This window comes from Pelecanus crispus, chromosome 1 (assembly GCF_030463565.1).
Source record: "Pelecanus crispus isolate bPelCri1 chromosome 1, bPelCri1.pri, whole genome shotgun sequence".
NCBI classification, from domain to species: Eukaryota; Metazoa; Chordata; class Aves; order Pelecaniformes; family Pelecanidae; genus Pelecanus; species Pelecanus crispus.
The window spans coordinates 68,391,273-68,417,347 of NC_134643.1; the positions used below are offsets into that span (position 1 = coordinate 68,391,273).

The 26,075-nt window shown below is 42.2% G+C and overlaps 1 protein-coding gene across 1 annotated transcript; it reads right to left on the bottom strand.

Moving 5' to 3' along the window:
* Positions 1–10,683: 10,683 nt before the first annotated feature.
* On the bottom strand, positions 10,684–24,475 carry RESF1 (retroelement silencing factor 1). Its single transcript, XM_075720595.1, has 4 exons — positions 24,364–24,475; positions 13,885–19,313; positions 13,025–13,099; positions 10,684–11,784 (listed from the first exon to the last, which is right to left on the bottom strand). Exons 2-4 carry the CDS (start codon positions 19,271–19,273, stop codon positions 11,642–11,644), a joined length of 5,607 nt encoding a protein of 1,868 aa, XP_075576710.1. The 5' UTR covers positions 19,274–19,313; positions 24,364–24,475; the 3' UTR covers positions 10,684–11,641.
* Between the last annotated feature and the right edge of the window lie 1,600 nt (positions 24,476–26,075).

The following is a 26,075-nucleotide window of genomic DNA, read 5'->3' on the forward strand; positions in this document are numbered from 1 at the left end:
CTTCCAACCTATATTGTTTCGTCTGTTCCTCAAAGTGTTCTGAGAGAACACTATGGACTAAACAACGTCCTTCAGGTTTGTGTTGGTGCTGACTTTTCTAGTTCCTTATGTCTTTGAGCATGAACAAGGAGATCTCTATGCCAAACTTAATTTTGGTTCAGTTTAAAGGTGAATCGTACAATAAATTCTCCTTGCTTAGGCTTCTTCTAGTACTTCTGGCAACACTGCATCTTGTTTCTGCAGTGCCTGAGATTCAGGACAGTCTCTGTACTTCTAAAGCACAATAGACATATTTTTTTTAATCACTGTAGTTAAATCATTAAAGAACCAGGTAGGCAGAGAAGTACTAGCACCAACTAGCAAAAAGGAAACACAAGCTTTCTTAGGCATTGTGGGTTTTTGGAGAATGCATATTCCAAATTACAGTCTGATTGTAAGCCCTCTCTATCAAGTGACCCAGAAGAAGAATAATTTCAAGTGGGGCCCTGAGCAATGACAAGCCTTTGAACAAATTAAACAGGAGATAGTTCATGCAGTAGCCCTTGGGCCAGTGTGGACAGGACAAGATGTAAAAAATGTGCTCTACAGTGCAGCTGTGGAGAATGGCCCTATGTGGAGCCTCTGGCAGAAAGCACCGGGGGAGACTTGAGGTCAACCCCTAAGGTTTTGGAGTCAGGGATACAGAGGATCTGAGGCCCACTATACTCCAACTGATAAAGAGATATTGGCAGCATATGAAGGGCTTCGATCTGCTACGTAAGTGGTCGGTACTGAAGCACAGCTCCTCCTGGCACCCCAACTGCCAGTGCTGGGCGGGATGTTCAAAGGAAGGGTCCCCTCTACACATCATGCAACTGATTCTGTGTGGAGTAAGTGGGTTGCACTGATCACACAGTGGGCTCAAATAGGAAACCCCAGCTGCCCAGGAATCTTGGCAGTGATCACGACCTGTCCAGAAGGCAAAGATTTTGGAATATCGCCAGAGGAGGGGGTGATTTGTGCTGAAGAAGGCCCACTATATGATAAACTACCAGAAAATGAGAAGCAATATGCCCTGTTCTCTGATGGCTGCTGTCGTATTGTGGGAAAGCATCGGAGGTGGAAGGCTACTGCATGGAGTCCTATATGACAAGTCACAGAAACTGAAGGAAAAGGAGAATTGAGTCAGTTTGCAGAAGTGAAAGCCATCCAGCTGGCTTTATATATTGCTGAATGATAAAAGTGGCCAGTACATATCTCTATACTGACTCATGGGTGGTGGCAAATGCCCTGTGGGGGTGGCTACAGCAATGGAAGCAGAGCAACTGGCAGCACAGAGGCAAATCCATCTGGGCTGCCGCATTGTGGCAAGATATCGCTGCCCAGGTAGAGAACCACTCTTTGCTGGGTAAAAAACTGGCTGAGTGGTCGAGCCCAGAGAGTAGTGGTTAATGGAGTTAAGTCCAGTTGGCGGCCGGTCACAAGTGGTGTTCCCCAGGGCTCAGTTTTGGGGCCAGTCTTGTTTAATATCTTTATCAATGATCTGGATGAGGGGATTGAGTGCACCCTCAGTAAATTTGCAGATGACACCAAACTGGGTGGGAGTGTTGATCTGCTGGAGGGTAGGATGGCCCTGCAGAGGGACCTGGACAGCCTGGACCGATGGGCCGAGGCCAACTGTATGAGGTTCAACAAGGCCAAGCGCCAGGTCCTGCACTTGGGTCACAACAACCCCATGCAACGCTACAGGCTTGGGGAAGAGTGGCTGGAAAGCTGCCCAGCGGAAAAGGACCTAGGGGTGCTGGTTGACAGCCAGCTGAACATGAGCCAGCAGTGTGCCCAGGTGGCCAAGAAGGCCAACAGTATCCTGGCTTATATCAGGAATAGTGTGGCCAACAGGAGCAGGGAGGTGATCGTCCCCCTGTACTCAGCACTGGTGAGGCCGCACCTGGAATACTGTGTCCAGTTTTGGGCCCCTCAATACAAGAAAGACATGGAGGTGCTGGAGCGTGTTCAGAGAAGGGCAACAAGGCTGGTGAAGGGTCTGGAGCACAGGCCTTATGAGGAGCGGCTGAGGGAACTGGGGTTGTTTAGCCTGGAGAAGAGGAGGCAGAGGGGAGACCTTATTGCTCTCTACAACTACCTGAAAGGAGGTTGTAGTGAGGTGGGTGTTGGTCTCTTCTCCCATGTAGTTAGCGATAGGACGAGAGGAAATGGGCTCCAGCTGCACCAGGGGAGGTTTAGACTGGATATTAGGAGAAAGTTCTTCATGGAAAGAGTAGCCAAGCATTGGAACAGGCTGCCCAGAGAGGTGGTGGAGTCACCATCCCTGGAGATGTTCAAAAAACGGGTAGATGTGGCACTTTGGGACATGGTTTAGTCTAGTCTACCCTTAATTGGTTTAGTGTGGACTTGGTAATGTTGGGTTAATGGTTGGACTGGATGATCCTAAAGGTCTTTTCCAACCTAAACGATTCTATGATTCTATAAAAGTATGCCACGCAGATGCTCATGTATCCAAGAGTTGGGCCACTGAAGAACATCAACCAGCAGGTGGATCAGGCCACTAAGATTGAAGTGGCTCAGGTGGATCTCGACTGGCAACATAAGGGTGAATTACTTATAGCTCGGTGGGCCCATGACACCTCAGGCCATCAAGGAAGAGATGCAACATATAAATGGGCTTGTGATCAAGGGGTGGACTTGACCATGGACACTATTGCATAGGTTATCCATGAATGTGAAATATGCACTATAATCAAGCAAGACAAGTGGTTAAAGCCTCTGTGGTATGGAGAACAATGGCTGAAATACAAATATGGAGAGGCCTGGCAGACTGATTATATCACACTCCCACAAACCCACCAGGGCAAGTGCCATGTGCTTACAATGGTGGAAGCAACCACCGGATGGCTGGAAACATATCCCGTGCCCCATGCCACTGCCTGGAACACCACCCTGGGCCTTGGAAAGCAAGCCGTGTGGCAACATGGCACCCCAGAAAGAACTGAATCAGACAATGGGACTAATTTTTGAAACAACCTCATAGACACCTGGGCCAAAGATAGTGGCATTGAGTAGGTATATCACATCCCCTATCACGCACCAGCCTCCGGGAAAATAAAACAATACAATGGACTATTAAAGACTACACTGAGAGCAACGGGTTGTGGGACATTTAAACATTGGGATACACATCTAGCAAAGACCACCTGGTTAGTCAACACTAGGGGATCTGCCAATCGAGCTGGCCCTGCCCAGTCAAAACTTTTACATACTGTGGAGGGCAATAAAGTCCCTGTAGTGCATGTAAAAAAAGTGCTGGGGAAGACAGTCTGGGTTACTCCTGCCTCAGGCAAAGGCACTTGGTGGGTGATGTGAAAGAATGGGAAATTCCAATGTGTACCTCAAGGGGATTTAATTCTGGGTGAAAATAGCCAAAGAACTGAATTGTATGATGTTAATTGCTATATAACACTGTATGGCATCTCGTTTATGGTTGCTATGTGCCACATCAATGGTATTAAAGTAAGAATGGCCCAGATTAATAAAGAATGATCTTTGATGAAACCAAGCAAAATGCAGCAGTGATGGAACCAGAACTGGCTTCAACATGCAACAATCCAACACCACACACCACCTCTCCTGCCCTGAAAGACTGTTATGACAGAGGGAGCCCAAAGTCATGGACTGAATGAACTCAATGGACATTTTAGAGAGGTGGCCCATAGACTAAGGGAATTGTATCTGTGTGTATATACCAAGACAAGGAAAGTGGTGGTAATCAGTTGGAATGTATTGGAAAGGGTAGGACCTGGGCATGATGTAGATGGTATAGAATAAGGGGTGGATACTGGTTTCAGTCCTGGTTGTCCTGGTTTCAGCTGGGATAGAGTTAATTTTCTTCCTGGTAGCTGGTGTAGTGCTGTGTTTTGGATTTACTAGAAGAATGTTGATAACACACTGATGGTTTAGTTCTTGCTAAGTAGTGTTTACACTAATCAAGGACTTCTTCAGCTTCCCATGCTCTGCCAGGCGCACAAGAAACTGGGAGGGGGCACAGCCAGAATAGTTGATCCAAACTGACCAAAGGGCTATTCTGTACCATATGACATCATGCTCAGTATATAAACTGGGGGGGGTTGGCCAGGGAGCAGCGATCACTGCTCGGGAACTGTCTGGGTATTGGTCGGTGGGTGCTGAGCAATTGCATTGTGCATCACTTGTTTTGTATATTATTATTATTATTATTATTATTATTATTATTATTATTTCCCCTTCCTTTTCTGCTCTATTAAACTGTCTTTATCTCCACCCATGAATTTTACTTTTTTTTTTCCGATTGTCTCCCCCACCCCACTGGGGAGGGTGGGAGTGAGCAAATGGCTGTGTGGTGTTTAGCTGCCAGCCAGGTTAAACCACAACAAACTGTAAGCAGTGAGATTAACAAAGTGCATCCAACATCTCCAAAGAGATGCTCTCCCAGTGCTGCAATCAGTATTCTCTCTACAGTATCCCCTGTTCAGACCCCTATTTTCCCTGGCCCAAATACAGCACCCTAACTTCATTCCACATCGCTTCCTGGCAGGGTGCAAGTCAGCATCTCTTGTGGCTAGCTGGGAACTAGACGTATGCTGATTTGTGGGCTAACCTGAGGGCTGAGTTCTTCTTGCCTTTACCACAGTGTTGGGGGAAGAACGGATTCATCATTTTTCTCATCTCAAACCAGCCATCAGCATTATCTTCTATAGTTTTTGCTTGATACTGGTCAACAGAGTCCAAAATTACTGGGTGATAGCACAGTGGCAGGCTAATTTCTTTCTGAAAAATATCTAATAGGGGTGTAAGGGAAAGGCATTTTCAGCCAATTAACATGTAGAGGGTTTGGGGTTTTTTTCTCCTTATTAGCTGTATCTCCACATTTTGGTCTGAAAATCATCTTTTGTGGTGATTCACTGAAGGATTATTTTGTTGCAAAGATTATAGTTTCTGGCTTTCAGTTTGTGTACTCTATTGAACATGTGTTGCTATGGCAGAGGGACTTTATTTTTTAATTTTATTTTTAAGAATACTGTTTATGACTTTTTTAATAGCACTGATGGTTGGAAGAAAGAGGATAGTCCCCCAGGGGACATGGGAGGGCTTGAGGTACACGATGGTGCAGGCTTAGTTTTACAGTCCTAACACCCTTTCACACACAGGTTTGTTTCCCATGAGCTTGAATTACTAGTGCCATAGCAACGTAAAACTGAAACAGAAGCAAGAAACCTCTATCATTTTACACTGAGGTGTAAAGTTTTACATTTTAAGACTGAAATAATTTTATGAATAATCTAAGCCAGCTTTATAAGATCAAACAAGCGATGCTCATCAGTTAGTACTGCGTGGAGAAACACAAGCAGTGATACAAACTAATCAGTACTGCAAAACGCTTATGCACGTAGCCATAGAAAGCAACTTTACAGAAAACAGATACCTTGGCAAAGGTCACCATTACACTGTATGAATGTCTTTCACTTTATGCCATGATATAACCATAAAGGTAGGAATCTTTCCTAGTGTTCATTAAATGAAAACACTGAGGTGAATTTTACCTTTAACATTGAAGACTGCAAGGCCTGCGTTCATTTGAATTTCGACACCAGCTTCCATCATCACAGCCAGAAGGTGCTCCTCACAATGTCTCAGCATTGGGACTGAGGTGCTTGCGGAGAGCCACATGGATCTTCATTTTCCTATGACAAGTGTCATAGCCTTGGACTGAAAACTTCAATCCATCTTTGACTATGTACTGTGCCTGGTTGGGATGAAGCTAATTTTCTTCATATGGTGCCAGATTTTAGATTTGTGACTAAAATAACATTGCTAACCCACTAGTGTTCTGGCAATTGCTGAGCAGTGCTTGCACAGCCTCAAGGCTTTCTCTGTTTCCCACTCCACCCCCACAGCAAGTGGGTAGTGGTGGGCAAGAGGCTGGAAGGGGACACAGCCAGCACATGTGACCCAAACTGACCAAAGGGATGTTCCATACCATATGATGCCATGCTCAGCAATAAAACTGGAGGATAGTCTTTCTGTAGTTGTTGCTTGGAGACTGGCTGGTCATTCATCTGCTGGTAGGAGGTGAGTGATTGCCTTTGCATCACTTGTTGGGATTTTTTTCCCTTTTCATCACTTTTTACATTGTCTTTATCTCAACCCATGAGTTTTCTTGCTTTTGTTCCTCCTATTCTCTCCCTTATCCTGCTGGGGGTGAGGTGGGGAGTCAATGAGTGGCTGGTGGGTACTTAGCTGCTGGCTGGGGTCAACCCACCACAGACTACCAAACTTGAACTGCCTTATCTGAAACGCCATATAAATGGAACTTAGCTTCAGGTTATTTTTAAAGTTTCTTCAGAAACAGTTTAGTCATTTCTAAGAAAATGACAGAAAAACTGTGCTGCATTCACTGGGAAATTTCAGCATCTTTCTATTGATGATAAAGGGCTGGAAACCTGGACCATGGGTTCCTGCTGTAGCTGTGTGCCTTTTGATCTCCCCCAGAACCACTTCCCCCCCCTAAAAAAAAGGGGCAAGCAAACAAAATCAGAGCACCCTAGCATGGATAATCTGCTTGCATGTGCCCCAGGGGACTTGCTGAGACTCAGAGCTAAGTGCTCCAAAGCTCCTGCTGCCATGGGCATGCTCCAGCCCCAGCCTGCAGGGAGGAAGCAAACATTCTCAGTTGCTTTGCTTGTCAGCTAGATGATGTTCTAGTAATGAGCACAAGAGCTGGAAGCAGGGAACCGTTTTCCTCTTGTAGACTTAATACTGATGAACAGACAGCAAACAAAATGAAAAAAAAGAAGCTCCCTGGCTTAAATGCGTAAGTCTAAATATGAGGTAGGCTTTGCATGGTTGAGCTGGCAGCACAGGAGCTCTAGAGCCCAGGAAAAGTTTCAAGACTGTGAGACTTCCTGGGATGAAAACAGGCTAGGGGCCTGTAGGCAGAGGAAGACAAGCTGGAGACCAGGAAGATGAGAAGAGAAAAAGATTTTAAAAACCAAGGTTGCAGTGGCAACCTTGCAAATTCAACAAGAAGTCCCGGGGCAGGGGGAAAAGTGAGGATGAAGGCAAGGAAGGTTTCCAAAAGGAAGGGCAAAATATTGAGGTCTAGGAAGGCAGAGAGAAAAGGACTGAGACAGGGAGGTAGTAACTGTAGCCACTGCAGCCAAGTTTAAAGGAAGACTTAGTTTAAAGGACCACATTTCTAGAACAAAGGCTGTATTCTAGATTACAACCCACCTGTCTGCCACCAAGAAAATCACTCTTGATGGAAATCAGAGCACACACCTGTCTAGCACTCAGCTAACGAGGCATCAGTAGGAAAAAAGATTCCTTACAACACCCAGGAATGAAAGTACTGTCAGCACCAAATGCGGTGGTAACATTTTTCCAAGTTCCCAAGCCCAGCACTTTGTAATGCATATTTTCCTGCATTTTTTTTTCCCCCTTGATGACTGGCTCTATTCTCGGTTTACAAGGACCAGGTTACTGTATGACTGGACACATGGCAAGACAGTGGGTGTGATTTACAGCATGTCATGACAATTATGTGAAGTAAATGGCCACTGAATTTATGCCATCTGCATTCATACCTGGTCAAAAGAAATAGTGGTGTGGTTAACCAGGCATTGCTGCCTGAAGCCAAAGATAGCTGGACAGGCCATCCTCTGGGGTCATGGCCTCATCACACCATTAGAAACCAGCTCTTGTGAGTATCTCTAGTTTCATGTGTTGGAAGTGAGCAAGAGGAAGCAAGTGGTTTTGGGAGACACGCTGTGTGCCTCTCCTGAACTTCCACAGAAAGTTACTCTGGAGTTTCCTGAGGATCCCATTCCTCCATGCAAACCTGCAAAGGTTCATTACATCCGATTCTCCAATTCATTAGTGAAGATGATGAACAATGTCCGCCCCAGTATCAATTGCTGAAGAATGCAGTAGTAATCAGATGCCAGCTGGACTTTGTACCACTGATCACAGATGGTATCCCTCCAAGCCCAGCTGGTCAGCTAATTTTCCACCCACTGTGTAGGTCAATTACCCAAACCATCTCTCTCCAACTTGGCTACAAGAATACTATGAGAAACCATGTCAAGAGCCTTGTTAAAAGTAAACAACATTTCTACAGTGCCCTTGTCCACAGAATTTGTCACCTTATCATAAACGGATATCAGGTTCGTGAGGTGTGATATACCCTTTGCAAATCCACACTGACTGTTCCAAATCACCGTGTCCTTACTGTACTTGACTAGTCATGGCTTCAAGGAGGATTGTTCTATAATCTTCCTAAAGAAATTGCTACTATACCCTTAATTGGTTTAGTGGTGGACTTGGTAATGTTAGGTTAGTTGTTGGACTGGATGATCTTAAAGGTCTTTTCCAACCTAAATTATTCTGATTCTAAAGGGGTCAGGCTGGCTGACCAGTCTCCTGTAGTTCTATGGGTCATCTTCTTGTCATTGAAAATGGGTGGCAAATGACATTCACCTTTTTACACTTATCTGGAACCTCATCCATGACTCTCTTGAGGCACAAAGGCAAGAATGATGGAAGTGGTAGCTCTCCCTACTGACACAGAAGGCTTCCTAGAAGGGACTGGGATGAAGAGAGAAGACAGATGCCAGCAGGATAGGATGCTGCACACCCACCTCCTACAGTTCTGTATCTGTCAGGGCTCAGCAAGGACCAGCGGCTCCCTAAGGGCCAGGGGCCAGAAGCTGAGGGAGATACCACAACTGGCAAGGCAGGGGCCTCACCAGCCAAGGCCCCAGCCCCACAGCACCCAAGCAAGGCAAGCAGGACAGGAATGGTAACCAGGGTCAAGCCAGAGTCCAGATCACCAGGCAAGCTTGTAGTGATGAAGGAGGGCCAATGTGAAGCCGGGAAATAATCTGCAGGTCAGGATCAGATCCAGTGAAGGTAACCAGGGTCAGACATAATCATGACTGACAGGCAGCTTCATAGCAATAACATACATCTGAGTCCAGGCAGGAAGGCAGTGTATGGGTGCTCTCAGATCCATGACAGGATCCATGGTTTGTACAAAGTAACCCCACTGGTGACATTCATATCACAAGTCCTTTCAAATATAGGCAACATGCAAGACAATGGGCTCACAGCACATTCTTAATGGTCACCTTCAGTGCTAGTGAATGCCCTCATGCTCCTATTTGTCAGTTTGCTTCAAACAACACTGCACTAGTTTTTTCACAGTAGCCTCATCTAGGTGGATGTCAGCATCTTGGCTGTCCAAGGCCAAGGGCTTGGTGTAGTATCATGGCTTCAATCAGCACCATAAGGAGCAGGAGAAATGGCAACTGAGTAAGAGCATCTGGTACAGTTCTCTTAGTATGCAGGTGCACGCAGCAATTATGCAGTAAGCCTACCACAGGCTAGAGGCCAGCCTTAAGTGCAAAGTACTTTAAGTGCAAAGGCTTACAGGATAGCTACTGAGCCAACATGTGAACCAAGCAGAAAGGATGTGGCCCATCTATCCCAAGGATCCTAGCCATACCAAAGCAGTGTAGGCACAAGTCACTGTGTAAACACGGTCACAGAACCAAGATTCACTCCTTGGTATAAGAGAGGAAGGGAAGAAGATGTAGCTGTATCCACTGAGACTCAAAACTGGCATTCTCACTTATTGGGTGGACAGGGTCAATGAGCAAACTTCTCCAAATATTTAGAATATAATCATCATGGGTCAATGGATCAAATAATTTCCTATTGAAAAGAATTCACTCAAGCATTTAAGTCAGCTTCATGTATCATTATGCAGAACAAAACCCAAAATACTTTCTTGACAGGAACTATGTGTTGTTTGTACTGGGTACACTTAAGGCTACATTGAATCTTCCTTAATGCAGGCAATATAATACAGGTGCTAAACTCCCAAGAAAATGCAGAATAAAACCTTCTCAGAGTTGCCAACATTATTACAGAATTCTCCAGTGGCAACATTCCCCACAGACTAACAGTTGGGCAACCAGCCAGGAAAAAAAAAAAAGTCTAAGTTATTAGCACAGCTGTTAAAAACCTCCCAAACAGTTCCCTTGTTTGAGAGAAGAAATGTACAAATGATGGAAGGGTAGGACTTCTTTCTCCCAGAAAAGCCAATTTTTAATTCAGCATACAGACAGAGCTAGGAAATTATAATGTTATGCTCCACTGAATAATTACATCCAAGATGCCGACAAGCATACATCTTCAGGAATGGAGTAGTATTGAAGGCTTTGTAAGTACTCATGCCAACCAATTCCCAACTCCAAGTCAGAGCAGGGAAAAATAAAAAAAAAAAAAAACACACAAATGCTGAAGAGAAAAACGTTCCTGATGTGTTTTCTGAAGTATAAGCACATGCTGTTAGGAGTTCATTAGAAAAAGCTTGGACTCAAGTCCAGTTCTCACTTGCAACTATGAAACCTTTTAAGAAGGAAGATCTGACAGTTATTTCAAAGCTGCTTTTCATCTACAAGAATATCTTCAATGCCTATTTAACTAACTGCAATAAACACAACTTTATACTTTTAAACTAAAAAAAGACAAGGCATAGCCTTCAAAAATTTATTTCAAGTATAAAAATTGTTCAATGAAATATCTACTGACTTTTTATTTTCAGTATAAAGGTTTAAACAGATAGAAAGAATCAAGTACCAAATTTCTGAAAAAATACGATTCAATTCAAAATTCTGAGCAATAATGAAAAGGCACTTAAACAAAAGATACCCAGCAACAAATATAACTCTTCTGTCACAGTGGATGTGTAGCAAAATATTATCTAACACTTTATAAACAAAGAAATTAATTACAGTCTAGTTAGAGTGAGCAACATAGTCCAGACAAGAGTGAATTCAAACTCCCTGCACTACAAAAATCACACTTTTTTTTCAAGTATAAAGAAAGCAGAAAGAGAAAAACAAGAGCAGAGAATTCTTCAGTCAACTATGGGTTTACAGCATGGTGTTCAGATGAAGAACTCGGAGTTCACTTTGTACAAGTTCCACAAAAAGAAACGTAAGAAAACTGGGTAGCAGCATAAATACTTCATGGTATCCCCTGATCTGTATGTCTGATTTGAGTGTTTTATATTTGTATTCCCAGTTTAAAAAAAAGTCTCTACAAAAACAGAAAGCCTTGTTAGAAGCACAACAATCAGACTAGCATAAGTAGAAAATAAAGGTGTAATGCTTGGGAATCCACTGCAATCCCTTTCCAGTCGAAACATTTTTGTACTGCCAGCAATGAAAAGTACAAGTAGAAGTTTTCCAGAATCAGAAAAGAAAACAGACTCTGCCAATTTAAATGAGTTTGAGTTTTTTTGGTCAAGATTCAACTAACTCCTGTATCTTTATAAAAAAAGATTCAAATATGCCAAAAAGAAACAATACATTTTACAATGGCATTTTCAGCACCAAAGCATATTTGTGCAATAAATACAGAATAAGATATCAATCATTCACAAATGAGGAAAATAGGTGGAAAAATTGCCAATACTCCCCCCCCAAAAAAAAAATTTTTTTTTTACAATTATTCAGAAATATGAAGTAAACAGGAAAAATCATTTTAGTGTTGGCATTTCTTCCCAGTGATACTGCATAAGACCTATGATACAGGAGTGCTATCAAGGCTTTTGCATCTTTTTTTCCAGATACATTTTCCTGTAGGTCTGAAACATCTCTTTTGAGTCTTTGATTGGAATGTGAAGAGCCTCACGATCTCCATCCAGGATCTGTATAGCTGTATCAAGTGGAATACTGTCCTCAGCTGAAAGACAGACAGAGAAGCAGGTTAAAGCAAGTCTAAGAGTCTCAAATGACTCTACTCCTTATGCACGTGGTACTTAAGACCACCCACTGTCAAAAAGGAAGCCATAAACTTCCTTCCTAAAACACCAAGCACCTCAGATTTAAATCACTCTCCAATGCATCTTTAAGCACCAAATGGTCATTTGGGTGTCTTCATAAGAGAGATTTCTGAAGAATATTAAGAAAGATGTGAATGAAAATGTGCATTTGTGAAAGTAACAGAATAAAGAAGAGGAAGGGCTAAAAGAATGGCAGACACCAATAGCCAAGGACACATTCAACAACAGTAAAAGATGTAGACATTGCAAAATGTGTTGCTTGCATCAAGACCACAATATGGATAACTTGTTAGCAGAGGACTTGCACTCTGATAAGAGGATGGCAACAAGGTTACAGCATGCTGAATGCACCATTTTGCTTCCTGCTAGACCAGTAGGAAAACAAGACTACAGCTAAAAAGATACCCAAAGCAACGAAACAAAGACAGTGGGAAGAAACCTCGCCTGAGATTTACAAAGGATGGAACGACCAAGATCCTGAGATGAAAGATGCCTCTGTGGTAACTGGTGACTCCTAAAGGGTATAAAAGACCATCCAAAAAGTAATTTGCCAATCAAGAGAAACAAGGAAGATACAGTAGTGGCAGCACTTTTCCTATGTGCGTCATAGACTTAATCTTGCCCAGACTAACGGGGGACACAGGTTCCGGTACTTGTGAGCACGGGTGTATGTGCAGATAGCATCAACTTACTGTGAAAGCCAAATTAAAAAAAAAAAACAAACAAAAACCAAAAAAACAACCCAACAAAACAAAACAAACCCCACCTTCTGTTTTTATAGTCTCACACTAGGTTTTGTTACATCACTTCCTACATTTTAAATTGGGAAAGAGCTAGCTTGGTCTTCACCTGCAGTTTAAAACTGTACTTGAATCTTGTCACCAGTGCTACCTCCAATTTAACTGCACACATGTATGTAGGAAAATTCCAGCAATCTCCAGCAACATGTTCTTATGGCAATAAAAGTTTCCACAAATCTTTGAAACTCATGTCTACTCTACAGTATCCATTTCAGCAGCAGAGCTAGTAAAGAATAAGTTAAAATACTTTATTAAGATTTGCTACTGTAAAGGAACACTTAAAACCAAGTCAAGAGTATTTAATTTATATTACAAAAGGGATAATCAGAAGTCATTTCACCTGTAGAGATATCTTCCAGCTTTTTTTGCTTCACTGGATCACATTTTAACCAATCTTCTTTTTTACTCTTGACACCTAAAGAGAAAATTTTTAAAATGTTTTTGAGGTTCCTATATCACAAGTTTTGGTCTCTATTCAGCATGAAGCTTTAACACATATATTAGCACATGCAAATGGTAATTTCATTTGAGTGTGAAAACGACTGCAAGGGCTGGTATGCACAACTTAAGATTTGGTTTTATTTAAAATCAAATATAACATTTGACACAAATATGCTTCACAATGCACCATGTAAAATGTCAAAAGACAGGATAGGGAAGAACAGAAGGAAAAAAGGCACCTTAAAGCAAAGATGGCAAAGGTTACAGAGACTGCGTTCAGGATATGTCTGGCCCAAGCCCTCTCTCTTCCTCAATGCCGCAAAAGATCTCTCCCTCCACTGTCTACCCAGCCAGATTTATACACAACCAGGTGAACACTAAATACAAATCAGACCACATTTGGTAACTATGCCAAGGGAATCTGCTTTCTATGAACAAGCCAAGGTACCTTCTACAAGTAGGTTAGAAAGCCTTCTTGCGACGTTACTTTTAAGAGCCATGCTCTAAACTAACTTTATTCTGTAAAACTTGAGGAAAAAGAATAAAACATTAAATTGAAGGAAAAGTCTCATGTTCTTTTTCAGTTTCACACACAGCTACAGTCTGTCAGAAAGCTAGCTAAGCTATTTCAACCTTCAGTTTCTAGAGTCCCATGTTTTCGCTGTCTGTAGTTTTGTGCAACATGAATTTAAAAAGGAGTACATACTTTTTAATTGCAATTAATTTACTTACAAATTAATAATCGAGATAACATCATACCTGCCACAATGGCTTTCTCTCTTTCCAGGGAATTCTTTGCAGCTAAGCTTTCTTCATCAGTGGTTGGATTTCTGAACAGTATCTCTGGACACAGCTTAAATTCAAGTTTGCATGATTTCTCAACTTCTGAGACAGAAGCATCTCTTTTCACATCTGGGCTGTTTTGTGACATCTTGGGCTTTACATGCCGGACAGGTCTGACAGGTGATGTCTCTAATTTTGTCAGACATATGCGTTCCTGTGCCATACGTTTAAATGCAACCCTGTTCAGGTAGTGTTTTTTTGGTTCCTTCTGAAGATGCAATTTTAATCTGTTATTTCTTCTATTTAAGTATAGCAGGTTTTTATCAGGAAACGTTTTCTCAGAGCACTTGTCTTTGGTTTGACCATCAAGACGTCTCTCTTTGTTAGAAAAGTAGGTTTTAGAGATGGTAGAAGATCGAGCCATTTTTCTCTGTAGTTTAAGCACAGAGCGATCTGCTAACAAACTCTTCGATTTCCAGCCATTTTCTCCATTAAATTTTTTAGCTTTGTCAGTATTTATCATGCAATTATGTGAAATCTGCTTGGAATTCTTTGCTTCAGGTTGTTTCAGTCTTTCCTCTTCCACCTTTGTTTTCTTAGGGTCTCTCTTCCCAATCATATTTTCCTTCCTCTTCCGTTTGTACAACTGATCCTGTGAAGAATGAACTTTCATAGATTTATGCTGAGAATATTTGTGGTTTCTTGACTTTAAGTCTACAGTGCCAAAATTTGGGAACTTTATAGCATCAGCATGACAACTATTCAGCTTTCTATGTTTTATTTCTGCTGGTAATTTGGCTTTCTCTTTGATGTTAATTCCTACACCTTGCCCAAGTATCTCCTTTTGTTTTGTACAGTTCTGTTCTTCAGCTGAGTTCTCTTCACAGGTTTTAATTTTTTGTCCTTGATTGACTTCAGCATGCTTAATTTCAACAATTTCTGACTTTGTAAGTTTGTGAACATCTGTTTTGGAATTCATGGCCAAACCTGTTTTGGTTTTACCTTTTGAAAGGGACTCCATTTTGAAAACGCCCTCTTTCTTTTTGAATGACTTTGTCATGTTGTCTGCATCTGCATGACCAGCTTTCTCTGACAACTCTTCTGAGACTCTGTGATGTTCTTTTTTGTCAGAATGAAATTCTTTGTCTAACAATGGGGTTCCTCTGTCGATTTGCAGCTCTTCCTTCCAGCTGCTCCTTTCAGATTTATCAACATCCTGGTTTTCAGAGGAATGAAGTGGTCCAATTTTTTCCTGTTGTGTTGTAATCGGTTTGTATTCATTATTCACTGCTAGCCTAGCTTTTTTGTTCATTACAGAGGTGTATTTGCAAATATCTTGTTTATTTTTGCTAACACTGTTTGGGATTTTTTCAGAAATTGGGAGGTTTTCCACTGCACAGTTGTTGTTCATTACAACATCAGATTTACTGTTGTTTTCTTGTCTCTCTGCAGAACTAGTATTTTCAGCTTTTGAAAGTTGATCATCATTTTTCTCTGAACCAGATGTTGCAAATTTACAGGGGCACTGAGGCATTGTACATGCTAGAGATAGCCAACCTATTAAAGAACAATCTGGGGTTTTTTGCCTAGGGTTGGAGGCCTTCTGTGTTTTTTTTTTCTTCTTATATAGATTCTCACTAGGCCGAATACTGCCTTTGAGGTTCTCCTTCTCAGCTGAAGCCTCTTCTGACTGTTGACTTGCTACTCTCTTCCTGTCACTAGAGGAACACTGGTTGTGTTCAGGAAATAGTTCTTGCATCTCATCTGAGCTTAACACTGCAATTTTTATCTGATCTACTGGGTCCTTCAAATGAGAATTCTTGTCACAAATTTGAGCCTCTTTTTGAGGTTGATCCTCCATCTGCTCAGCCACAGAATCATTTTGTACTGGTTCTTTTGTTAGCATATTGGCACCTTCAATGCCATATGGAAATTCTTTCACTAGTTCAGACAGCTGATTGTTTAGACATTTAACAGGTTCTGCTCCAAAAAGGTTAATCTCTTTTTTTGTACTACTTTTACTGGCCATGTAATTTTGTTTACTGTTGTCTCTTGGAACAGTGAACGCATTTGTTTCAGCAGCTACACTGATTGAGACTTCTAGTGAATTTTGAGCTAACTCCTGGTTTATACTAGCAAGAATTTCCAAGTCATTTTCAGGATGCTTGAAAGATGCATTGAGTGTTTTTTTTTGTCCTGAGGTAGAAATTGTTTTAAGAGGATTGCCACTGCTTTCTTTCTCCAAATGACTAGTTGTGGTATCATCCAAAATGTTACCTAGTTTACTCATGCAGCTTGATGATTCCTCCAATATCTTTTGCAGCAAGCTCTCTCTTTGGGAACTGTTATTGCTCAGCTCATTTTTATACAAGACCTGCTGTTGCTCCTTTTGACTTGGGTCAGATGCATTTCCTTCTGATGAGGTACTATTTAATGCATGTGTCTCGGGGACTGACCTGAAGATACTTGCTATTTGTGGATTATAAAATGTATCACCTTCAACAAGAGAACATACACTGGAAATACAAAACATCTGTTCTTCCAACACAGCTGTGGATGTATCTCCTGCCTCTAACACAGCTTGCTTATCTTTACGGTCTCTTCCACCTTCTTGAAAGATTTGACTAGAAAAATTTATACCCAATTCAGGAAGAAGCGGCTTGTTTTGTAATCCAAGCTGCAGATTTTCTCTGGCATCTTGTGCAGATTGACTAACTTTCCTTTGGTTTTCATCATATGGATCATTTGCACTCACACTGTTTTTTACTATTCTGTTTCCATCAGCTGATTTGGACTGTTGCAAATGTGAGTCCACTTTCTGTATCAGAACACTTTCTGTACTGTCACTGGGTGACAACTGAACAGTTTCTGTTGTTCCTTTATCAGTATTTACCACACTTAAACCATTTTTCCCCTCTTCTTGCAAGCTACATGTGCTTCCCGAGTCAATCACTGGATAGGTTTTACCTGCAGATGTTGGACATTTGTCTGCCTGTTCACTCTGTGTTCTCTGTTCAGAAAGTACTAAAGGAGAGACAACTGCAACTTGGAGTTCAAAACTTTTTATCAAATTGCAACTCAATGTATCAAGTTTTTGTCCTACAGAAGCAGTTGTTATAGGCAAAATTGCTTTGTCTGTACTAACCAGAACATTATTTTGTTCTCTGCTTTTTGTGCTTTGGCTGTAACATGAAATCTGATTTGCTGTGGGGCTTTCATTTGACTGGCTATTTTGCACACTTACAGATTCCGATGGATGTTTTCTCCACAAGCCCAGGCATGCTGTTAGCTCTTCCGCAGAGTAACTATAATTGCTCTGTTTAAAAGATGTATTTTCAGTAAGTGGCATTTTTTTCTGAGCTACATCACTCTTGAATTTAGCTTCACCAGATTCGGCTGTTTCTGATACAGGAGAGTTTGTGTGAACCATAAATGCCTGCTCACCTTTCAGACTTTCTACGCTCTTCTCGCTAGTATCTTTTAGTAAGCTTCCACCTGAGACAGATTTATCTACCAGTGGTTTTTCACTACACAGGAGACTAGTCAGTATTTTATCAGCAGTAGCACCAGCTGTCTTCTCTTTCAATATATTTGTGCTGCTTAATACAAACTGAAGAAATGATGAGTTCTCGGGGTTAATTGACACATTCTTCGATGCAATTTTGATAGTGCTATCCACTTGACTAAAACATGAAGCATTGTTCAAGGACGTCACAGTTTTTTGAGAAGAGGTCAAGGCATCCCTTTGTTCTGAGATGGGAGTGCTCTCAGGATTATTTAATTGAGCTGGAAATTTGCTCTGAGAGGGAACAGGAGCAGAACTCAATGAAAGGCTTCCCTGCTCCACCTGAGGGTTACTTTGAGTCACCTCCAATCCTCTGTTATCAGCACTGGCTATGTTTTTGTTGTTTCCTTCTTCAGGTGAAGAGTTAAGTATTGGACTCTCTGTCCTCACTGTTTCAGATGGGGAAGGTGGTACATTTTGGTTGGGCACACGTGGAAGACAATTAGCAAGAGCATCTTGATAACTTGGAGGAAGTGGGGGAGTACTTTTGTCACGTTCTGAGGCTGCTAAGAGTTGTCTTCTGTAACAATGCATCCTTTCAAGCAGGACACATTTTTTTTTAATAGCAAGCAGCCTTTGAGCTTCCCAAGCTAGTCTGTCCTTTGTAATTGTTCCTCCATCTGCTGCTGCTGAAGAGATTTGAGAATTAACAGGCCCATTCATTAAACTACTAGTCTGGCTTTCTTGAACTGAAGCAGGATCACTCAGTGGCTTTGAAGCAGCCACCGAAGAAAGAGTTTCCGTTTCTTGCACAACATCATACAGTTCTTTGGAAATGCCAGGGGATGGCACACACATTTCATTAAATAGTTGATTTGCTGTCACATTTCCACTTGAGTTACAGACATTCCTAAGTGATTGACTAACTTCTCCAGATTGCTGTTTCTGACAGTGTTGCTGAACACTGTTAAAACCAGAAGCATTTTTTGGATCTAATGGGCGCCTCTGTTGGCTAAGGGTGTATCCATTAGGCACATTTTGAACTGCCTGGGGTACACTTACTGAAGGTTGTGCTGCAGCTCTTGAATCACAGTTGGCAGGCAACAAAGACGGTGCAGAACATCCGCTAGGAGCTTCTGATCCCATCTGACTTGGTTGATATTGTAGCAGCTGTACATTTGCTGCAGAATTTTGATTCGGTGAGTGTAAAACTTTAAACTGAGCGTTGGGATGATATATTTGGGTTTGGACATGTTGCCCAGATGTACCAAGAGATAGAGAAATATTCTGGGAATGAATGTTACTTTGATATGACATTGTAGTTCTCATAGAATTATGCTGTGGTATTTGTGGCCGCACAGTGTAAGCGTTTGTGGTGACATACTGAGGTTCCTGAAGTACATTCCTCACATTATTTCCAGTGTTCATTTGAGAAGACAGGGGTGGTAACTTTCTAAAGGAATAAGTGTAGGCATTACAGTTTGGCCAAGAAGTCTGTGTCATCTCTGCCCGCAAACGTGATGTCTGATTGGGAGGTTTTGGAGCTATTGGTACACAAGACTGTGGATGTCGATCAACTGAGTATTTTGAGATAAAAAAATCATTACCAGCTACAGATGCTCCTGGTAAGGCCTGATCTGAAGTTTTGAATCCTTCAGCATTTACAGGAGGGAAGGGAACATTGCTAGTTGGCAGATATACCATTTGGTTATTTCCAGCGTAAGTGCATGCATTGTTAGAGGAATAGGCATTTGTCTGATGAAAAACATGTGCTTTAGAATACAACTGAGTGTAACATGCTTCTTCACTTTGCAGGTTCTTCTTTGCATCAGCATTCTGTGATCTTACATTCCAGTCCATCTTTTCTTGATTTCTTTTTCTTCAGCCAGAACCCAAAATGCTAAAAAAAAAATAAATTTAAAAAAAAAAATTAAATCAAACCTCAATCTTTTGATCAAAACCTATTTCAGTTACCAAGAAGTGATTTAGAATGCATTATGAACAGATCCATTGCACTTAAAATAGGTAGAAGAGCAACTCCATTGGCCCATCCTGTGGACATCAATTTTGTCAATGTCAAGTTGCACAAGTTACTTCCCAGAACACAGTTAAGGTACAAAAAGACAGAGCAGCAACTAACAGTTCTATTGACTGTCTAACAAACAACAAAATCCTCACATTATTCCGCTAATTCTATTGTCATTCAACTATTTAATTTAACAACAGATTGTTATATTTACCCTCTCATCCAAAAGCAATGGAAAAAACCCAGTGTATTTGTATAACATGATACAATAAGCAGTGCTTAAGAGCTGAGCATAAGAAGGACCTACAGAATATAATACAGGTCAGAGTTTTCATACAAGATGACTGGACTTCAATTATACCTTCAAATACAACAAAAGAAAGGAGAAAATTAATCCGGGTGCAGTAAAGATCTCTCATAATAATGTGGCCCACTTGTTTTTATTTTACACGTCATCTGCTCTTCCTCGACACTGTGGGCAGCTACTAATCTTTGAGAAATGCTGTTAGTGCTTCTAGTTAACAGCACAAGTAGCTACAAGCCAACCACCCCTAATTCTGTTTGGTAGCATTAACTTACTCAGCATGAAGCATTGAGATGACATCATCACCTCTGCTACTGCAGTAAGTACACCTCCAGGAGGTGACAAGGTCACAAATCTCTAACTCTTCATGTGTTATATTCCAGAATTTACGTTGATTACCAACAAGCCCATCTGGGTGAGCATATTACTTCTGAATAACCTCTGGAAAGCTGTTAGAGACAACATCTTCAAAGCCAAACACTATTTCGGTCTTCAAAAATCAAAAAGCACAAAAAACCTACAACAACCTACAAGCATGAATGCTGTTTGCATCTCAGTTAAGTTCCTCTCAGTATGCTCAAACCCACCTAAGACAGAACAAACACATCGCTTTGTGCAGGATGTTAGACAATTTCTCAAGAAAATGTTTCAGGTCATTTCTCCCAGATCACCCAAGGCTCCTGACTCTCTTTCATGGGCTCTTTTAGATGTTAAGATTCTCCTGATTTCAAACTTAGGAATTAGAAGCATCATTCAGATCTAGCCTATAAGAGCTACAAAGTTTAAATTTTCCAGGTGTTATTATCAAGATTCAAAGACAGCTCTATCTTCCTTCACTCTTTTACTTTCCCTGCTCTCAAAGGACACCAATAACAAAACAGGAAAACAAAGTTGTATATGAAACTTGTAAAAAACATAAACAGTATTGAGGCAACACTTACAGCGATACAGGAATCTTAGATGAGAAAACAGGCTTTCGCATCCAAGCGAAAGATTTCAGATTGCTAATGCTACACTGGGTATTTCCTGAAAAATAATCAGGGGATACATGCTGGTTTTGGCTGGGATAGAGTTAATTTTCCTCATAGTAGCTTGTATGTGGCTATGTTTTGGATTTGTGCTGAAAACAGTATGATAATACCGAGATGTTTTAGTTACTGCTGAGCAGTGCTTACAGAGAGTCAAGGCCTTTTCTGCTCCTCACACCACCCCACCAGCAAGTAGGCTGGGGGTGCACAAGAGGTTGGGAGGGGACACAGCTGGGACGGCTGAACCCAGCTGACCAAAGGGATATCCCACACCATATGACATCATGCTCAGCATATAAAGCTGGGGGAAGAAGAAGGAAGGGGGCGGGGGGGACATTCGGAGTGATGGTGTCTTGTCTCCTCAAGTAACCATTACGTGTGATGGAGCCCTGCTTTGCTGGAGATGGTTGAACACCTGCCTGCTGATGGGAAGCAGTGAATGAATTCCTTGGTTTGCTTTGCTTGCGTGTGCAGCTTTTGCTTTACCTATTAAACTGTCTTCATCTCAACCCACAAGTTTTCTTACTTTTATCCTGATTCTCTGCCCAGTCCCACTGTGGGGGAGTGAGCAAGCAGCTGTGTAGTGCTTAGCTGCCAGCTGGGGTTAAACCACAACACGATAAAACAATCATGTCCTTGAATTATATAACTGCTGACAAAATTTAAGACATTTATACGTTCCAGAAACATGATTGAGATATGTAAACAAGACTAAGATTCCAACTAGCAGTAATCGTAAAATCCTTGCTAAACAGAGGAGAACCTTTGACTACATGCAACACACAACTTAGCCAAGAGTAAAACCCAATTCTTGCCACTGCCAAGACCATAAAAATGAGGAGTGCAACCTTAGTTCATCATCATTAGCTGGATTAAGAAAACTAAGTTTGCAACTGTGATCACAACCTTAAAGTTTTTTATAACTTTAATACAACAAAATATGCTACTTTAAAAAGTGGTATTTGGCAGAAAGCACTTGTCTTAGGAAGAACATTTGAGAAGATCAGTATCAGTACAAGACTTCGAAAGACAAAAAGACGACTGTTCCTCACACATGCCTGCTTCACTCCTTCACCTGCTACTTTCTCACCTTGACCACAAGCCTCAGAAATCATCAGCAACTACTACACAAGCAACTGCCAATTTTTCATTGACAGCACATAGAAAGGGAATGGAGAGACTGTTGAACGTAGGAGTACCAGCACAGCTCTTTGACAAATCTATCACACAACTAAAACACCTAGACTTCTCCATCAGATAGTTTTAGATGTGTCTCTGGCCTCTGTCTATGTAATGTCCCTGAATCACTCTGTGGAGACACCTCACATTCACCTCACATAGAGATTTGAGGGGAATTTGAGTCATTTCTATAAAGACCAGTAAGTTCAACTGTTATGGGTTTCTATTCCAGGGGAAAAGGAACAATACATCCAAACAGTGGAAGGCTATGTTTCCTTCAGTTTTCTAATAGTCTTAATCTACACAAAACATCTAAATTAATTTCTGATAGGAAAAATCTCAATTTTTATTGGCAATGCTTGTTATGGATTACTTCTTAGAGGCCCTCCTCTACATACAGAGGTAAATAAATGAAGCCTAAAATACAGAAGAAATTGTTACAGGCTTTTGACCTGTTGTGTTGGGTAAGACATTCCAGCAAAGATTTAATATTTCATTCACTGAACACTGTAACTTAACATTAAAGCCTATACACCTGCACACTGGAGCCAGAAAATACCTAAACAGGGAAAACATAGGGACAGTACGAGACTGAGCAATGTTGTGTCGGACTCGTGAGAGGCAAACCAAGATCACAGTAACAGTTGACTGCTAGAGGGTATAGAAAGCACACCCAAAACCAGTTCACTGTCAGCAGTCAAGAAGACAGTAGGACATGCAGTAAAGACTCATGAGGTTACAGCCTTTGTCCTACACATTACTGGAAGAGAAAGTTAATATAAATGCAGCAGGAGGCTGCAGAACCATGGGTGTGGGAACAACTGTACCAAGACTGGACAGTAACTGAATGGCCAACCCCAAGCAAACAGTTACCATTTCTGCAGAGAGCAGCTTGGCAGTAAACAAACTGCTAATTTAGCATTCATGTATTTAGCATTTTGGTTAAATGGTAGATGAAACAATAGTGCAGGTAAGACACCTGCATGATGATCATCTGGTAAACTACTCACCTGTCAATCGGTTTCTATGATTCACCAGGGAACATGGGGCAAACAGTTCAAACAGAGTAAGCAACTGCAGAAGGCAACAGGTTGCTGAAACTGAAGGGTATAAAAAGATAGCTCACCAACTGTGGGCTAAGACCAGCAGCAGAGGATCACAACACTGAAGATCCCCACCACCTGAAAAATCAACAGTTATGGAGGCAAACATCCTTCTCCAGGCTATGCTAACACACAAGGATAGGTGTTCCTGGAGCCCCCATGCTATGAGCATGGCCTCTTAAGAGCCCATACAAGGATCTTATGGACCATAACAGACTGGGAGAACTTATTCTGGGGTTGCTCCTATAGTTGGCCCCTGACAAATGGGCTGAATAACAATACCTGTTAAGGTCAGAATGCAACTGTGCAATCTGTGTGTGTGTACGTGCCAAAGACTGGTTTATCTGAAGGACATTTGCCCAAAATTGATCAAGTCCAAAGGGAAGATGGTCATCAACCACCAACTGATGGTGTTGAAGAGGAATACAATCATCACCTGCATTAAACAGTAACTGGGGAAGTTTAGACACTTTTGAAACAAAAAAGGATTCAATAAAAGTATAAAAGAAACATTAAATTTTTAACATGAAGAAAACACCTTGGAGTGGAAACAGCAGTAGTCAAGATCTGTGTGACAATACCCAGTCACCCTGCCAACATCACAACCTCTACCTGTGCCAGAAAGAGCATCCTCTCCATCAGATGCTGTAAGGAGCCCAGCCTGTATCCAGCTAGAGGACTGACAGGGCAGAGTGTAACAAGTAGGGACCCACACCTCAGCTGTGTGCATGCAAACTCATGGGACACCTTCTTACCAGCATAGGGATCAGCAGGTTATAGGGAACAGCAAATGCTTGAATAAAGCTGGAGCAACCCCATCTCCCACAGAAGGTACGTGCAAGAAGAGAACTTGTGCTTGTAACCCATACATCGGGGGAAGGTAGAGAGAGAGGGATTAGAGCTTTCTGGGATAAAAGAAGGGTGTTTAGAAATAGTGGGTGCTTCCAGAAACCGTAGATGCTTAGCATTTTTAAAGTGTCACATCTTGTGGTTTAAAGAAACTTATGGCAAAGGACAAGGGACTAAAGACTGAAGCCTCTGAGTGACAGGAAGAGAGAAAGAAAGAGAGAGAGAATGAGAGTCAGCCAGCTTCACTTTCTCATATGAGTAAAGTGAGGAGAATTTATACCTGTCCTTAAGTTTGTGGCGAGTGGAGTCAAGGTCCCTGATGTGGGATTTAGACACACTTGCTCTGCTTCCACCCTTCTTTCTTCTGCTTCCCTCTCCATCCGTCTCTCTTTTGCTCTGTGCAGACCCCCTATTTAGGTGAGAAACTTCCATTGATTCTTACAAAGTCTTTTCCAACTTACCTGTGTTAACAGAAAGGGGCTCTTCACTTGAAAGCGGTGTTTGGGGCAGCACCAGCAGGGAATCAGGGTTGCTATGAGTCCTGGGCTCACTCAGGGAGTGGTAGATGGCTGCTTCTCCTGGGAACAAAGGGGAGACACCAGAGAGCCATTACCTTGGAAAGGCCACCCAGGGCAGGGGCGGCAGCAGCTAACAGCTCTTCCTAGCTTGCTCCAGGCACTTGTCCCCCAGGGACACTGTGCTACCATGCCTGGAAGAGGAACTGCACCATGGTGCCTCCCCAGCCCATGCCCAGCACAGGTGCTGAGATCCCTCAGCTGCCACAGCACAAGGTCCAATTGATTCAGAAGCACCTGAGCTTGACTGCTCATCCAGACCATTTACTTTTCTTTATTGCCAAAGGCTCCTGCCCACTCACCCTCAGGCATGGCTGGGCAACCCTTCCCATTTAACCCTTGCTGCTTTGGATCTGACTTCACAGCTCTGAGTCAGCAGACAGCCCCAGAGCAAGCTGGAGCTCTGCACAAAACCTCACAAAATATACAAGACTAACAACATCTACAGTGCATTTAGTTGCATCGCCTTCCAATCTTCCCACCAGAACTCTGTGGCACAACCAAGAGACAGATCAATTCTCTGGGGCAGCATCTAGTTTTAGCCCTACAAACTCTCCCTTCCATGCCTCTGCTCTTCCAGTTTCAGTCATTTGAGATTTCACAGTTTCTGAAAAGAACACAGTATTTCCATTTCAAAGAGAAACTATAGACAAAGAGACTCCGTGACCAAACTCTTCTCTGCATCTGACACCCTTGGGGGCAGGGGTGGGGTGGTGGTGTGTCTGTGGCATAGACATCAGTCCTAGCATTGCACAGCCAGGACATGACCACCACGCTTTCCCCTGCTGACACATGAAAGGAAGGGGTGGAAATGTAGGGTTAGTATTGCATTATATGGTATTTCCGAGCACACAAAAGAAAGAGATGGCACAGAAGGGAGCAGATGGGGGATGCAATCCCTGGCCAGCAAGTCCAGACAGCACTTCCACAACTCAACAATAAAAGTGGGATAGTCCGACCAGAAAATTTTTCATTCCACAGGCCTGTTGGCTGGTCGTGTCACTCATCTGAAGAAGCCCTACCCTGCTTTCTGCTGGCCTGCCTGATAACCACGTTCATGCAAGTCTTTGCAGACCCTAATATTAAGTTTTGGATTAAGTTGGATTTACTGAATTAAGTCCAGGCCAGTATTAGTGAATTATTGGATTTACTGTAATTTTGACCCAGACTGATTGATATTTGTTACCATACTGTTATTTGGAGATAAACTGTTTATCCCTAAAGCTGTTGGTCTGGTGTCTGCTACTATATCCCAAATCTGTAACCCTACCAGGCTGCCTCAAGCCCCTCCACTCAGATGTCAGCAGAGGGATGCAGCACACGGCATCGCGCCTGGCTCCAGCCTTGCAGCAGGTGCCTGAACTGACTGTTTTGGGGCCTTGCCCCGCCTGTGGGCACCAGATGCTCTTACGGAGGGAACTACCTGTTCCTTTCCCTTCTTTGATTACAGAAAGTCAGATAGACAAAAGCGCAAAGGGAAAGTTACCCTGCCTATTTCTCTTAGCTCATGGTCTTAGAAATATTGAGCACCGTTCAAATGTAGCTGAAGCCCAAGTTGTCTCCCTACAGAAAGTAATATCTCTAGCCCAGCAGGACAC